This window comes from Plectropomus leopardus, chromosome 11 (genome assembly GCF_026936395.1).
Source record: "Plectropomus leopardus strain MGB_pleo_1.0 chromosome 11, ASM2693639v1, whole genome shotgun sequence".
NCBI classification, from domain to species: Eukaryota; Metazoa; Chordata; class Actinopteri; order Perciformes; family Serranidae; genus Plectropomus; species Plectropomus leopardus.
Window position 1 is genome coordinate 21,631,185 of NC_142186.1, and position 16,821 is coordinate 21,648,005.

Here is a 16,821-nt window from a genome sequence, read left to right on the forward strand (position 1 = left end):
TGAAGACTTCAACTGAGGGGGCTCATAACCCTCAGAGTTAAATTGATTGTGCAATTTCAGACTCAAACAGTTTAAAACTTGGCCATGATAATAAAATGGGATTAACAAAAGCGTTGGTTGAATAGCATGAATGTAGCCAATAGATGTTATTATGTATAAAAGGTGGTTTCTGAAATTAGCCAAGGAACCACAAAAGAGAGCCTGTAGCACAATGTTCATCATTCACACGCTTTGTCGTGGTTCAGATTTATGACTTTCCATAACTGGATTTCCCTCATGATGATGTTCACTTAATTTTATTGATGTATTGTTTGAGAACTGTATGATTACAATAAGGCAAAGACATGTTCCTTCTAATTACATCTTGATTACATCCTGTAAAATGAAAAAGACACTACTCAAAATATTGAACTGTGGGCCCACTAAAACATATTTTGGATCCCACGATTAAGGTAGACGCCACTCACAAGAGGTTTATACAAATGTAATCATACAGCTACTTCAAAGAGTCCACACCATCTACAGCACTGATTTCTGAAAGCCCGTGACCACATGAGAGGCTTTTCCAAGACCTCAACAGAGAAGACTTCGGTGTGGGCTCCATCTGAAACAGAACGGGCCCCAAGGCAAACCTGACACTGCCTGCTCCTCCAGCACAGTTTGTTCTTTGAGGATGGCTCTAGCATAAGTTCTTGGCCTGCCTCCATCACCTACCAAGACCTTCCTCTGCGCAACGCTACACCAGCATCACAGTACAAGGACTCTCTGCCTCCATGTTGGCCAACAGAAAGAATGTGGACTCATGCCATACACTGATGAGTACTTAGTAAATTTTCCTTTTTGTAAGGCTTTATAGAGATGCCAATAATTCATACTTTTATAACTTCACCAAACCACTAAAGATTGACTTGTGATAATGTCCAGGACAAACATTCGCCCAGCGTGGGCAATTCATCAATGTTCTGTAAGTCTTTATTGGCAGCCAAACAATATTTCCATCAGCCAACTCACGTGGAAGTGAAATAGAAATATTATACGAATGCAGAGTTGATATTGGCTACCTAAGTCACCAAAGTCAAAACAGCAGTTCTGGAAGTGAGAATAATTCACTCCCCACAAAACCACATTAGATACAGAGAATGACTTCAGTTATTATGTCGACTCTACTATGTGTGGGCCATTCCTTTCTAAGACAGCACAGACAACCAAGGAAATAAGCAAGTGGTTCCTGTGTGGCCACTCCTATACAAAGCAGCTCCAATTAGGGAATAAACTGTGATGGCTTTTCTTATGAAATGTTATGTAGAAGAGACTAGCAGCAGATTAGCATCAGTACAGTGAGGGCAGCTGCGTGTAGCAGCAATGAGGACATCCACAACAATATTCCACTATTATTCCAAATATGACAATTTCCTGAATTTGATATAGGTCGTGTAAAACACATATTCTGTTTCAAATTAGGCCATCAGCATTAACGCATTAATCGGGATACAATTAAGGTCCATATAAAACACATTAACCACTGGTCAACAATCCTGTCTTTACGAGGCTGTACTGAGTTAAGTCGTAAAATCAGAGTGAAGATACTGGTATTGTTTGACACAGTACCTAAGAAATTAAAAGTGGTATCAGCTACATCATGCTAGCTTCTGAGGAAGGGGGATAAATAATGCTTTGAAGTTTTGGGAGTGTAAAAGTAGCGTGGCCATTTCACAGGGATCCCTTGACCTCTGACCTCAAGATATCTGAATAAAAATGGGTTCTGTGGGTACCCATGAGGATCCTCTTTATGGACAAGCCTACTTTATGTTAGTCCCAGGTTTTTGCTGTTATTTGAATCCTAATCAAGACTATCTGGTCAGAATTGCTTTACCTTGTCAATATGGACTTGGTAATTGTTTTGTAATGCAAAATAATGGAGTTGAAAACATGATTAAAAAATGTAATGAATTGCAATTCATTATTTAAATTCTGCAATTAATTGTGATTTAAAAAATTAAATACATATCAAATTAGGCCTTTTTCTCAAATAATGCATTTTTTTTTATTAAGACTCAGGACATGCCGATATTAGCTGGGTTTTAGGACGCATTGTACACAAGCCAAACTGCCAATAGTTTGTCAGGCTGTAGGCTAGAGATGCATACCCAAAAGAAGAGTCAACATTTCTGGTTGGAAGAAGAAACACATTCACCTTTAGACATGACAAAAGACTTAGATATCAACAGGTTTTTGGATACATGCAAATATCACCAACACCCACCTTTTCAAGAAGGTGGTTAAAGGAATTAAAGAAGGAGGCTGTGGGGCGACCTCTAGCACCTACGCCTCTGGCACAGCATGCACTTCAATTCCGACCGGCAGCAAGTTGCTGCGTGTCATCCGATCTCTCTAACTACTCCGACCTTTCTATCTCTAACTCATCTGTGATCAAGACAAAAAAAATGATCTTAAAAAAGAGAGAGGCTATGTTTTCACTGTGGAACAAGTCGGCCACTAATTGAAAACTCAGAGGCACAGAGGCAAAATGGCAGACAGCTCCGGCAGTCCCATTATTTCATCTATTAACATGATGCATGCATGTTAATCAGTGTCTGCACAGCTGCATGTAAACAGGAGTATAGTAGAATAATCATTTTCATTAGATATGTAAACAGCTTAGTAGGAGTTTTGTCTTTTTCAGAATAAGTGAGAAAAACCCAGAATATTTTGTCCATGTAAACGTGTCAGTGTAACTGTGGAAACAGTAGCAGCACAGAGGAAGAAAGCGTCACACAAACCCAGTTGAAACAATTCTCAAACTAAGCCAAATGTGTAGGAAATATGAAAATGACTGTCTTGTATGTGACAATAGTCATGCTATGTTTCTCATGAATCCAATATTACAGTGTAATCATTATATAAATAGGCTGTGTGCAGGACAACAGTCATGTTTACAAGCCAGAAGCTCCCTTGAAAAAAGTCAACAACACAGAGGCAAATATGCCACAAAAGCAATTAAGCTCCTATAAAAAACATCAAAGCTTAGTCATGCCAAGAGGAAAAAACAACTCGGCGACAACAGGGAAGAGATTCAGTAATTCACAATCACTACCACTGCAAAAACACTGCACAAAGTTATCAAAAATTGGCACCTGGCATGTATCAAAAGCATAAAAAAGCAGAAATTAACAACCAGCACGCTTCAGCAGCATAAAAGAAGAAATTAGCAGCAAGCATGCACAGCATTAGCAGTACAGAGAAAATTCAGTTAGCAGAAAATATAAACAGCATAAGACAAGAACTCAGAAGCAGGTGTGCACAGTATTAACAGGGTAAGAGCAAATCCAGTCAGCAGACAAATATTAACAGCATAACAGCAGAAGTTACCAGCCAGCAGAATCAAAACATGCCAAAAAGACAGCAGGGTCAAAAGAGATTCAACTTAAAAAAGCTTAAAGTTTTTAGGGCCGTGGCTAAATAGTAACCTTGGATTTGCGTAAGTCTTGCGATGCCATTAAAAATATTGCTTTCTCACTCTGGTATAGTATGACAAGCTTTGGTAAGGGTTAGGGAAAGATACAGTTTTGGGTTAAAGTCATCACTTTAGACATGGAACATAATCTTGAATCTGGGGTACCATCTCTGTTTACTATTTTAGTGAACATTTGATATTTTGCACTAAACCCAAAATACAGCTACTTCCCCCTATTTTGTACATTTTGACATTTTGACATTGTCTGAGATGAATGTCTGCACAACATTTTGATATTGCAACTAAAACCCAAAAAGTCAAACAGCTAGTGGCACTAGCGAAGAGTCTGGGGATCACTATGGTCATTAGGATGCATTTTCCTATGGGAACCAGGAGTGTCTGTGCCAATTTGACCTGCTTGTGGCGCTGTGACTAGTCAGGGAGTCAAGAAAGTCATTTAAAATTATTCTTTGAGGTTCCTTAAAAGGGGAACAATACACTTTTTTGTGTGTAATGTATATATGTTATTTGTGCAGTCCAAGACAGTTGAAAAATATTAGTAGGACAACTTTCCCCCAGATCCAAAACTAGAATGCTAAATAAAAAAATTGTGATGTCATAGGGTATAAAGTCTGGAGCTGCTCCTGATACTATAATTTGGCAAAGAAAAGATGACACATATTCTGTTTCAAAACTAAGGACACAACAGTAGAATAATGCTCAACAAAATCAGGCTCCTATTTATTGTCAACGGAGCAGCTCCAGACTTTATATTTGATAACATAACAATTTTGAGACTTACTTCACTGGTTTCTTGTTTTGTGGGAGAGTGGCTTATGTTTGCAAATAGCCTATTTATAGAACTTCCATAGAAACAATATATTAGGATTCTTCATTTAGTTGGTGGTCTTCTTTAATATCTGTAGGCTACAAAATGTCACGGCACTCCATCAAATAGCTGGTAAGATATTGAAGTCTGGGTCAAAGTGGTAGATAGATGAGGAGCCTCGATCGCCGCATGCGTGGCTAAAAACATTTGCAAAGCACATAAACAACAACGTAACACAGCGCAGGCAACACACGCGTTAGAAAAATAGCAGCTACTTAGCTTGATGAAGGAAACGGAGGCGCAGCCTTGCGAAGTTGTCAACAGGTGAAGGCAAACGTGTGAATGGCAATACCGGCACACGACCGGCAAATTGACCTCAGCTAATTTACTTATTTTTAATCCATCGTCCTTAAGTAACATAATTGGACTTTAACCGGTAAATAAGCAACAGCAGGGGAAGCAGGGGAACCTGCACACTGGCGAGCAGGTGTTGCAACATAACCGGACCGCCTTCACGCAAACGGTGCGCTCGAGACGTCACAACCGGTGTTACACCAAAATCTGAAACCCATTCAATTCTGTAAACAAAATAGTAATTTCTCTTGCCTTACAATGCTTTTTCACATACTTTATCATGAATCTGGAATGTCTACCTTCAGCTTTCAGGCTCTTTTTTTTTTTACTCTAAAGAGGAGAAAGGAAATTAATTTCATTCTAAGTTATCCCATCCCCTGTTATCGCAACATCTTTTTCAACCCAAATGTCTGACTCCACCAGAGCCTTGTAAAAACATTTGCTGTCCTCTCAGAGTTCCCAGAACTGTTATTAGAAAATTGTATTTCTACCGTTTTAAAGGCACATATGGGAAACATTAAGTAGAAGTAACAAATGACAGAGAATGACCTTTATTAATCTTAATTAATCTTATTAGCAAGTGCCCCCCGTCTCTCTTTATCTTGATTATAAATCTATGGCCAAAAGGTGGACAGAAAATGAGCTCTGTCATACAGTATATGAAGACAAACAACACCAAACCATTTTAGCATAATACTTTAATTTTGTCATTTCCTTTGGTGGAATTATCCCTGAAAACACAGACATGTTTTTTTTAATGTACTCATAAATTAAACACTCCAATTTTAATTGTCACTGTGTAATCTTACCCTCCAAAATTGGCTGATATGTGCTTGTTCAAACTATGTAATTTTCTTTAACAGAACTTCTGAGAGTGTCTTTGTTTCCCCACATACTCAAATAATCTTCATGGCAAAATACAGTACATACATTGCCCTTTTATATGCTTTCTTTTTCCATTTATACATAAACCGAGCTTTTGTGTGCATTATTGTCATAAGCGCCATACATTTTAATAAACTTCAAGTGTCCATCTGCTCCCACATTCATACTGCATCTTTTCCATATCAGTCATTAAGACACCTCTTGGTTTCATTTTATGCAGTCAGTTGAAAATAACATCACTACAGAGGAAGTGCAATATTATATAGTTCAGCTCTGTCAGAGCCGAGTATTGGCACATCATTACTGTCCTGTTTACATTGTATCTACCACAAGTCTCACAGGCTTCAGGGACATCAAGCCCACCCAAAAGTCTATGTCTGCCCTTCAAAGAGCTGACAGTGTCTTCCTTGAAGCCTCATGTCTCTTAGTAGTAATGCACTCTCCCGATAGTCCCTGTCCCCGACCCAAGGATATCAGGCTGGCCGTTCCTCCAGATCTCACGAATGATTCGTTCCCTCTCCTCCAGCCGCTGTGCTCGTTCCAGCTCCTCAGCTGAAGTAAACACATTCACACTCAGTGTCCCATCTGATTGGCTGGTATGATTCCCAACAGGGATTTCTGTGCTGGGCAAAGTGATAGGTGCCTCTACATCATCCCCATCTTCATCATCATCGTCCTCAGTCTCCTCATCCTCCTCGCTGATGTCCTTTAATTGTTTTTTCTCGGGCGTGGAGGGGGCAACGTTGGTCCTCGGCTTGCAGGAGATGCGGATGACCAGGAGGCAGAGCGTCAGCACCAGGCCGAAACACACGCCAAGCACGAAGTACAGGCCAAAGCTCTCTGGGTTTGCTAAGGAGGGGACGAAAATGAAAAATGTCAGAAAGAGTTAAATGGAAACTTCACTGATTTTTAACGAGCTTTGTATCAAAACAAGCATGTGTAGATAAACTGTGCTCTTCATCAAACCAGTGCCAAGACATCCCTTCTTCATCCACAGAGAAACTTCTCCAAATGACATATTTTATATAATTTGGAGGAGTTTTGCCAGCTCTCACGCTGTTGCTTGAACCACCGGCTGTACTTTCACATTTTCCTCAACCCCTGCCGCCAACAGCGTAGACAAAGAGTAAACTAGTGATCAAAAGAGTCACTCCTCCCTCTCTCTTTCTCTACAAATCAGACCAAAATCCGATCAAATGGTAAAACAAAAATCAAGATTATGTTACTGCACTTTTTTCCTAAAATATTTCCGAAAACATTTAATTGCCACGTTTAACTGTAATACTGAGAGTTTGTTAACAGGAAGTTGGCATCATAATGCTTCCAGCACAGTGAAAACGGAAGGCCAAACACAGAGATCAAACAAAAAAACTAGGCAGCACTGATCAAATATAAACCAAGATTCTGTTACTGCACTGTATATTTCTCGCCTCAGATGTTTTCAGCCACGTTTTAGCAAACTGTTTAACTGTAAAACGAGATCGCCGGCTGCCATTGTTTCTCTCGGGCCAGTTTACATCACGTCACCCACCAGCAGGAGTGTCTGGTAAGGCCTGATGCATTCTGGTAGTTGTTGGTTTTCTACCTCTTGAGCAAAAGCACCCTTTTCTCTGTCTCCGCTGGTCATGTATCACCAGTTTCAAAAGTAACTGTATCTTTCTGCTGCAAAGACAGCCTAGTTGAGGACTCTCTTTACATCGGTGAAATACTGCTTTAAATTTTGAACTTGATTTGTTTGGATAGAGATCATGAATGATGTAGATGTAGATACTGTGCTGGGCCTGACTTACCTTTGATGTGTGCATATGCAGCTATGCTGTTGCTCAGGAGGTCCATTTCTTTTTTTTTCACATCCATGGTGACCTTCACTTTGATTTCTTTACACCTAAAAAACAACAAACATATGACACATCTGACTCTGGTGTATAATGCAGTTAGACACTCGATTAATACTATTCAAGGTGCTAAAAGTCTTTAAAACATTTCCCAAGCACCCTTCCCCCAGTGTCACATTCTGTGCATGTCAAACCCACTGACCACAGTACTTCTTCATATGCCCCCGGGTGGGTGGGATGAAGCCTCCAAGTGTCGAACAAAAGCTCCTCTGTGTCCTGCTAAAGTACTGGCTTCATCTGGGATCATCATAACGCATTTGGCACATGGCACTCTGCCTCCGCCATTCTTTCTGAACCATGACAGCCCTCCATAAAAGAGGCTAAGAGTCAATTTTTCCGAGTAGCCGCAAAGGGCTCCTTCCTGCCTGATGGGACTCCCAGATCAATTTGTGGAGCTCAGAGGTAAAGAGCAGTGTGTTGTTGACTTATATTGTTTGGATTTGGTGTCCCTGACATTTAAGCTGTCTGTCATCCTGGCATACTGCCAGTCTGAGGAGCACTGTTGTGTTTTTGACTGTTCCAGTTTGCCGCCATGACTAAGACTCCTAAGGAAGTCTTTCTTAAAGGTCCAGTGTGGAGAATTTAGGGGGATATAATGGAAAAATGGAATATGATACAATAGGTTTGGTTTTTTAGATTATATTCACCTGAAAATAAGAACTGTTGTGTTTTAGTTACCTTAGAATAAGCTGTTTATATCTACTTATAGAGTAGGTCCTCTTCTACAGAGATTGCCATATTTCTGAAGTAGCCCAGAATGGACAAACCAAACACTGGCTCAAGATAAGGCCATTTACGTTTTCAGGTTGGCCACCATAGTTAGCAGGCCCTTCGCAACAAGCAGTGTTGGAAAAACACCTTTCTTTAAGTAAAACAGCTTCATCTAGTTTTTTCATTGCCTTTAATGACCTGCTCTGTTTATTGTGGCGATTAAAAGACCTCTGCAGACAATTCAGCTCCCTAAATCTTTAACACTTCACCTTTAAATTAAAAACCTTCAGAGCCATGGTTGCTCAGGAGAGATGAAGGTGATCTTTAGTTTTAATTTTGATATAAACAGACAATTTCTACCTCCAACTCTCATCAAAGTATACTCTCAGCTAAAATAATCTGCCACATAGCAGACTAACTGACTTTGGGGACGAACCATGAAGCCTCAACCTTCAGCGAAGACTGCTTGTGGTGCCAGTTGCAGTGCTCATGCTAGTGTATCCACTGAAGAGGTGAAGCTGGGCAGCCCCAGAGACAAAGACACGCTCACTGCTGGTATGTTCGCAAGAGCTCTAGACTCCCTAAACCTTAAGAGCCATGCAGCAGATAAGGTAGAAATGCAAGATCATTCTCACTTGCAGCCTGCTTGGTTGTTTTTATCAATCATCTACATTCTTATGTGTAACCTTCATGCTAACTCCTCTAACAGTATTGTCGTCAGGAGAAACAAGCTTGTTTTTCATCTGGAAAAGAACAATGTTCATTGGATTTGCTTGCATGGAATAGTGAAACAGGGTTGTGTTGTGCTGCTGGGTCTTTCTGTATTTCCTCAATCAACCTTCCTCACCTCCCCTCCTCCTCCACCCTGCAGCCCTTTCCTGCTGACTCGAGCTGACATTTTTTCCCTCTGCTTTGCCATTTTGTGAACATTTTCCATCTCCCTGACTTGATGACATCACAGTGTTGCACCATGAGACTCATAAGAGTGTTGATGGCAACAGAGGAGAGACCAAAATAAAAAGAGGTGATTTTAGTCCTTCCAGCTGAATATTAGCCCCGTTCCCCTCTAACATGTGCTTTGTGTTGTGGCTGCCTGCTCATGTGAAATGATGAACTCTGAAGCCGTCCCACTCTTACGTGTGCACACTTTTCTCTAAGTCGAACCACATGTCACTGATCCAATGTACAGATCGTATGGATGTCCTCAAATTGCACAATCCACATGTTTGTGTTTGCATTTACCTCCAAATTGCACCCACTGATAACCTCAGTGCCTGATTTGTATCACGGTGTGATTTATGCAGCATTTCTGCTTATTTGACGATGTAGCTTTTAGTAAAATTCAAGCACGAAACCACACATGTAAGCCATATGTGTATTGTGGCTCACTAATGAACTTTACAACAGCAAACATTCCTATGTAAAAGCAGAAGTAAACAAAAGGTTGAGTGCATTTAAAACTTACCACAAAATGAAACTATGAAGCACTGCTTCAGTCCCAGCTCATAGTGTAATGACAAGCTTGAGAGTGGATGCGAAATGGTCACGCTCCTCTCTCTTTCTCTCCCTCGCTGTAGGATCAGGGCCTGTGATCTTTGGTCCTCAGGCTAAACAGTTCATTTGGCCACCCTGAGACAAGAGCAAACACACACACAGACAGACGCACACACACACATAGACGTCAGGCCACATTAGATCCAAACCCAGTGAGGCGTCTGCAATGCAAACAACGACAGGCCTATTGCAGGATACACGGTCCAAGAGACTAGAGGGAGGCTTTTCATGATTCACTGGTTTGACTGTGCTTTCCTGAGTCTGCACAGGGTAAAATGCACATACCGCAAAAAACGCAGGAATGCAAGCACCATGGCCAGTTTATAAGGTACACCTATACTGTGAAATGCAATCCAATACAACAGGTCTGCCACAGATTCTACATTTAGGAAGATTTTAATAACAATATGTTTATTATTGAGGTTGTAGTTAGTGCTGTTGTCGTACTGGACTGCATTATGAGACAGTCAGTAACATTTCTCTGACGTTGACAGTGCATAAAGAGTTTTGCCCTCCTCTAAAAAATTGGTTAGGTGTGCACAATAGCTGCAATATCATTATAAATTACATGTTGTGATACAAAAAAAAGAGAAGATTTCAAATTTCAATTAGACTTTTGAACAATGCTATCTTTTGCTACAGGAATGGAGATTAAGTGGAGTGAACTATCCCAGCTGGTTTAAAGCTACAATAGGTAGCTTTGAGAAAAAATAACTGTCACATTTGTTATGAGGACCACTTCATAGCACCTGCATGTGCACGAGGGTCTACTTTGGTCCATGTGACATAAATGTCAGCATCCACTTATGTTTATTGGATTCCGCATGGACCTCTTATTTTGTGACCATGCGGGATGTACGAATAGCAACTGTACTGACGGTGAACTCACCTCCTAGCCCCCCGATTTACTGCTGAGGCAAAGCCCATTGTAGCCCACCACGGATTGAACTGCATGCATGTATGTCTGAGCTTTAACTTTCACTATATCCTGAAAGTGGTACATGAGAGAAATAATCTCTGAAAAATACAAGTTCCTCTAGCTCCTTCTAGTGCTACTAATGGCATTTGCAGAAATCATAAGTGCCTGAACAACCAACCAGAGCCAGGGGGAGTCTCTAATGCAGTGTCAATCAGTGCTCATGCACATGCTTTGCAGCCACACCTTAACCCCCCCACCCCATTGTTGCCAACAACAGCATACATGGCAAAGATAGGTAAACACAAAATGACATACAAAATACAAATGAAAGCAAGCTTTTCATTGTTGGTCTTATTCTAGGTACTTCTTTTTTTCAAGCGTAGTGGCTTCTTGCAAATGCCAGTTGGAGCACTAGGAGGAGCTAAAGGAACCTGATTTTTTTCACACAGTATCTTTCCATGTTCTACTGTCAGGATATCCCAACAGTTTCAGCAAATATGACATGAAGTTATATTTGCAAAAGTTACCTTCTGTAGCTTTAATAAGACAAAATTTGAAGTTTCTCTGCTATGCCAAAGTGCCTTCACATCTCGTGCAGCTCAAAGTGCAACAAACTGCCAGAAATCCTACAACACAAGAACCAGAATCACTGTGCTCAATAAAAGGCCTATAATGTAAAGGGGGTTTGTTAACATGCCAGGTGGGAGATCGAGGGCTGCGAGAAATGCTGCGCTGTGAAGTTTTCTAACTTGTAGCCCTGTTTAGGAAAAAGCTTTCTCCCAGCTGTAGTTGGTTTAACAGAGCCTCTGTGCTTTCCAGGGCAGATTTTGATCTTGCTGACTCTTGGCAGATCCTATGTACACTACAGAGCGCCTGACTGAGACAGCGCTCGGGGGCGAAGTGACAGAGCTGTCACTATGGTAACATGCTTTCCAGGCCACCTCTTCGGTCCCCACGGGAGCGAGACGATGGGTCTTTTATTTCTGCAGTGCACCATGGGGATGGACCTGCGCGCTGTCCTCCTGTCGAGCTTCCTTCCTTTCTTTTATGAACAAGTTCATCTCCGTGCTCCCGCAGAGCCTGATCCCTCCCTCCTAATGGAATCTATTCATCATTATCCAAGCAAACCTGGGCTTTCAATGAGATATTTTGTTTTTGTCTCAAGGGTAATAAAGTGAACAGCTCGAATGACTACAGTCATTCCTTAAGCCAAGGTCAAACTAATGATTGGACACCTACAGTACAGTTACTGGCCTCTTCTCATACTGGAATGCAGCAAACCTGAGCTTTATCAGGACTCAGGCATCTGTTATTGGTGCTTAACGACAACTGGAGACCTGTTTAAAGCCTGTCTAAACACTAATTATCCCGCCCTGTTGTTTTGTTGTGTTTTTTGTTTTACCTCAAGAAGGAAATTATTAACAGACCCTCTCCTCCCCAGCTCTGTACTGATTTCATGACTCAACTTTCAGTCATTTTCTCCAAGTGACCCAATTTGTTTTTCTATTGCAGATGTTGCCCTACCCTACAGCCTTGAATATGACACCTTAATTATGACAAAGGAGTCATGCATTAGCAATATGATGTATAATTTTGTCCAATAGTGTTTTACTCAAACTTCCAAACTGTCTAGTGGTAAATATTATGAATGGAAGCAAAAATAATGGCTCAAAAAAGCAAACAGAATAAATCAAACTCTAAATGATATTAAGTCATTTCATCACTTTGGCTTGGACCATGCACTTTGGCAAAAATCAAATAAACAAAGAAACAAAGCCTCTCACTTCACTCTTCACACTCTAAACTGAAACTTTTTTGGGGGAGAGTTGACTGGTGGGCGCATTCACACCAACTGCTTTGCCATAGAAGCGAGAATATCTCAAGAATCAAAACACCATATGGTGTTATTGTGTGGGAAAACCTGCACAAAACTTCAGTTTTCAAAAACACTTTTTTTTAGGTCTGGGTAAACATTTTAATTAACTGAAATAAATATAAAAAGGACTAAAGAAAAGGAAAAAGCCTAACTGAAATGTTACTGTGTACTTACAAACTAACTCATATAAACAAAACATATTAGAAAAATTTAGTTTCATTTCTTAACTTCTAGTATTTTAGTCAAATTCATCACCAAAAAAACAAAAAAAACCCAGGAAACTAACTGAAATTAAACTGAATCGAAAGCAAAAATGAAAAACAAAAAACAAAATAAAATAAAACAAATGAAAAATACAACACTATAATAACTCTGGTTAAAACTCATCAGTTATGGCATTTATTACAAGCTTTTCATCACCTTTTATTATTTAATATTCATATACCTAGATTACATTGCATGAAACAGAAGAGAAAGCAAAAACGCCATTTTTTTATTGATCTGGCACCACGTGTGTTTGTGCCACATCTGAGCTCCTCTGACGTTAATGTCCAGTCCTATTTTTTGTCCTTGCTATCTCATCATTTGTCTTTCCTCCCTCGTATCCTGAGGTCAAACGCTCAGGCATCCCCTTCCTGAGAACTTTGTACGCTGTTAACTATCAAATAATGAACCCATCGTGATATGGCTTAAACTGTGTGGGAAATTCTTTATCTCATACTAAATCAAAACAAAATATAACACCAGTAAGAAACGATAAAGGTTAACTCAGCTAAGTCTACCCAAAAATCTGTCAGTCAGCGATGAGTTATTTATGTAAGTTCACAGCAGAAAGTGTCTTCAGACTGAAGCCAGCATAAACACATTATGGTGTGGTGTGGTGGCCTGACAAGAGGTCAAACACTATTTCTGACTGAGCATTGTTTGCTTTGGTTTAGTTTGAGGAGCTGAGTGGAAGAAAAACTCCAAACGTGTGATATTTTCGAAGTCATCCACTTGGAGATAACCACAATGGCCCTTCCTTCCCACAGGGTTCGTCCCTTTCCGCAAAGACAACATCCAGCTCAGAGTCTTCCTTTAGCATCATTGCCATTGTCTAAGATAAGTATGCCAGAATGATGGAGCTGGCTTCTGTACACAAATGTCAGCTGGCTGATTCATCATAACAGGGCCAGACCTCTGAAGCAAAAGTCTGTGACAGAATAGAAGCACTTTTCTCCAAATACTTCACCAGTAATACTTGTTTCATAAACCATCCAACCACAATACGCTTCTTCAACAATGAAGAAATCAAAGTCATAACCCTTCAGCGGAATTCATGCGGGGAGTCAAGCCATATTTGATTTATACACATAAGATGAAAAGGTCAGATTACACAAGGGAGAGAGTCAGTGTTATTTCCTCATTGTAATGACACACGCCGAACCGCAGAGGGAAAGAAATGTTTTCAATACCTAGAATTTCAGCGTAGCCGCAACAATTCCTGGCACTACAGATGGTCTTTCTGTGGTTGGCCTGGGACGAAGCTTCACAGAATGAAAATAGCCAGATTTGAATGTAATCACATTTCATTGTTTTTATACTTAAGTCCACACACAGACTCTGGTGAGGGAGATCATAGACACTGCTATACAATTTATAGCGTACTGTCTTTGTTCTTGATTAAGTTCATTAAAACGTTCCTACTTTGATTCAGTGGCTGCTACTGGAAAAAAAAAACAACAAAAAAACAGTCTGGTCTTAATGATGCACAGCATCAAAAAAGCCAGTCTGGGTAATTTATACACTATTTTCGGCTCACAGAGCACATTCTAAAACTCGGCGTGTTTCCCTTAAATAAATATACTGAATCAAAGCTCAGTCTTGGCTCAGTCATTCTCTCACTGATGAAGAAATTCTTTCAGTAGCTGATGAAAGGTTAACAGCAACCTTTAAACTGCCAAAAAGTCTGAAACTTTATCACAAAAATATCCTTTGGATATCTCTACCAGCTATTTATCACACACCTGTAATCAAGCCAGAAAGTCCTAAAACATAATGGAACTTCAAGATAGCAGAGGTGCAGGCGATTACTTTCCACTCTGTAAATAGAAACATTGTCCAAACTGAGATCTCTGTTTACGGTGTCTGTGAAAGCATTCATGAAGCTCCACAGGATGAAGGTAATTTCTTGTGGAAGCCGCAGTGAGTTTTTTTTTAAATTCACATCCACGAGGGTTGCAAAGGATGTGACAATTCTGGAGAAAGCAAGAGTGCATTTTCCCCCAGTTCCTCTTGACATAAAGATCTCTAGTTTCAAGCTGTGCGGACAGTTAGTGCTGCTTCCTCCCTTGTCAAGGCCTGCCAGAAGATCTGACTGAGAGGAAAACTGTTGTGTTTGGACACAGGACAGGCATGTGGTAGCCATCAGGACAGAGATATGGAGCACCAGGTGAGGTTAACCTCGAATGGACCTAGGTCAAAGAGAGAGGTATTTGCGAATCCCTTTGGAGTTTGTTTTTTTTTTTCTGTAAAAAGAGTCAAGTAAGAGTGACTACAGTCAAAGGCAGGATGAGAAGCAAAAGAGTCATCTCAGAGCAGGTTTCTTTCAAATATCGTCCAGACCTTGGTGCAGATTTCAGTTGCATTTCATCCCAGTCTTCAGCAAAAGGTTAAAAAATTGGAGTATGCATATCCTGCCGGTTCAAACAGCATAATAAGTTGTGGTCAGTTCATTTTTGAGCATAAAAACAGCATTTCTATAGAGTTTGCTCACTTGTTGTGGAACTCAGGGACTTCTGCTAATGAAGACAAGCAAAGAACAAGCAGAGGTCCTTGAGTGCAGATCATTTCGTCAGCTGCTGCTTCCAAGTTCAACAGTGCATAACAAGAACACAAAGTCCTAGAGATGTTCAGAATCGAGAAAATGTCAATCGTCTACAGATTCACGGGTAAAAGACTGTCTTGTCAACACCTGAGGGAAACTTTTTCATCATTTTTAGATTGCCCAAAAAGAGCTTTTGAAACAGCATTGGCCTTTAGTTAAGGGGTCTAAAACATTAAATTATCCCTAATGATTAAAACACCCATCCATCGAACACTCTGCAGGTAAAAACCAACAATCAAACAGCAAAACACATTTTAAATAATATTTTACCCTAATCTGAACTACAATGTGCTGCCAGCAGCAGAGATAAACAGCTCCAGTGGATGAAAAGTTAGAACTTGCCCAACTTTTATTAAGTTTCCTCTCAAGTGGGTTTTAACTGGGAATAAATTCAGATCTAAACCTGTGTTGTTTGTATGGCATTCAAACTTTGACATTTTTGTTCCATTAGATGATTCAGTCATATCCAAACGTCTTAAATATGGTTTAGTGTTTGATATAGAGCTGAAAGAAAGCTTTGTTTAGTCATGTGTTGATGTATTTGGCTTTGGGCATGCTCTTTATTTGACTCAATGAACAACAGCTTTGCTCTCAAGGAAAACAAAAACTTTTCAAGGACTAAACACAGAATCAAACCAGTCAGGCATTGTCGGCAAGTTGTCATATGACTTTACATACTGCACCTTTCAACTGGGGGGTTGTAAATTCAATATGACTCAGTGTGCCAATGTGACGCCAGCTCTGCTCAGAGTAACTATAACCCTTGCCCCAGTGAATCCCTGTGTATCCTCATGTCATAAAAACTGAACCGCAGTGCAGTGGTTGTCCTGTGAGGAGCATGTTTTGTGGGCATGGCAGGTAATGGGAGGGTAATGGAGATATGGGAATGAGCTGGGGGTTAGGGCAAGTGGTTAATAGCACCCAGATGTGCTCCTGATGTAAGACAGAGTCCAAATGCTTTAACATGTAAATCAAGAGGAGATATCCCATGTGCCATCTTCCTACTGATGTTATCACTGTTCCAATCAAGCAAATCAAGTAGCGCTCATGGCAGTAGGAAGCTACAGTGGAACCACAGCTGCGTGTGTGTTTGCTGACAGGGTTTACTTGTGTGTGTGTTTATGTGTTAGCACCTACTGACTGTATGTTGCTGTATGCTGAAATTGATTAATATGAACATTCCTCCATGATTCTCAAAAACACAGTGGACGTTAGATCATATTTAAGAGCTACAAAAATAGAGCCATGATCTCACCCTTTTCATTGATCTGGGCCACCATCCAGCCGCACACCAACGCCACATACTGTATCAATTACATGGGCCCTACGGATTACTTTGTGACACAAAACACGTGTTTGCCCTTTGTGTGATTGGGTCCGTAGCATTTACTCCACGCAACTCATGAACGTGATGCAGCTCCACGAGGCTTAGGCGGCTGGGATATGTTGTTGTGACAGAAACTTAGTTTGTTTAGGAA

At 40.4% G+C, this 16,821-nt stretch overlaps 1 protein-coding gene across 4 annotated transcripts in view; it reads right to left on the reverse strand.

Moving 5' to 3' along the window:
• Positions 1-5,320: 5,320 nt before the first annotated feature.
• The window catches only part of eva1ba (eva-1 homolog Ba (C. elegans)), a 48,240-nt gene continuing 36,739 nt past the window's right edge, over positions 5,321-16,821 (reverse strand). For 3 of the 4 annotated variants that reach the window (XM_042490041.2, XM_042490040.2, XM_088084272.1), the window contains 3 exons: positions 9,594-9,757; positions 7,313-7,407; positions 5,321-6,371 (listed from right to left, as the gene is read on the reverse strand). In XM_042490041.2, coding sequence (XP_042345975.2) covers positions 5,947-6,371; positions 7,313-7,379 — 492 coding nt within the window. In that variant the 5' untranslated portion in view covers positions 7,380-7,407; positions 9,594-9,757 and the 3' untranslated portion in view covers positions 5,321-5,946. The remainder of the gene's footprint in view (positions 6,372-7,312; positions 7,408-9,593; positions 9,758-16,821) is intronic. The other variant, XM_088084273.1, reaches the window with a different exon arrangement.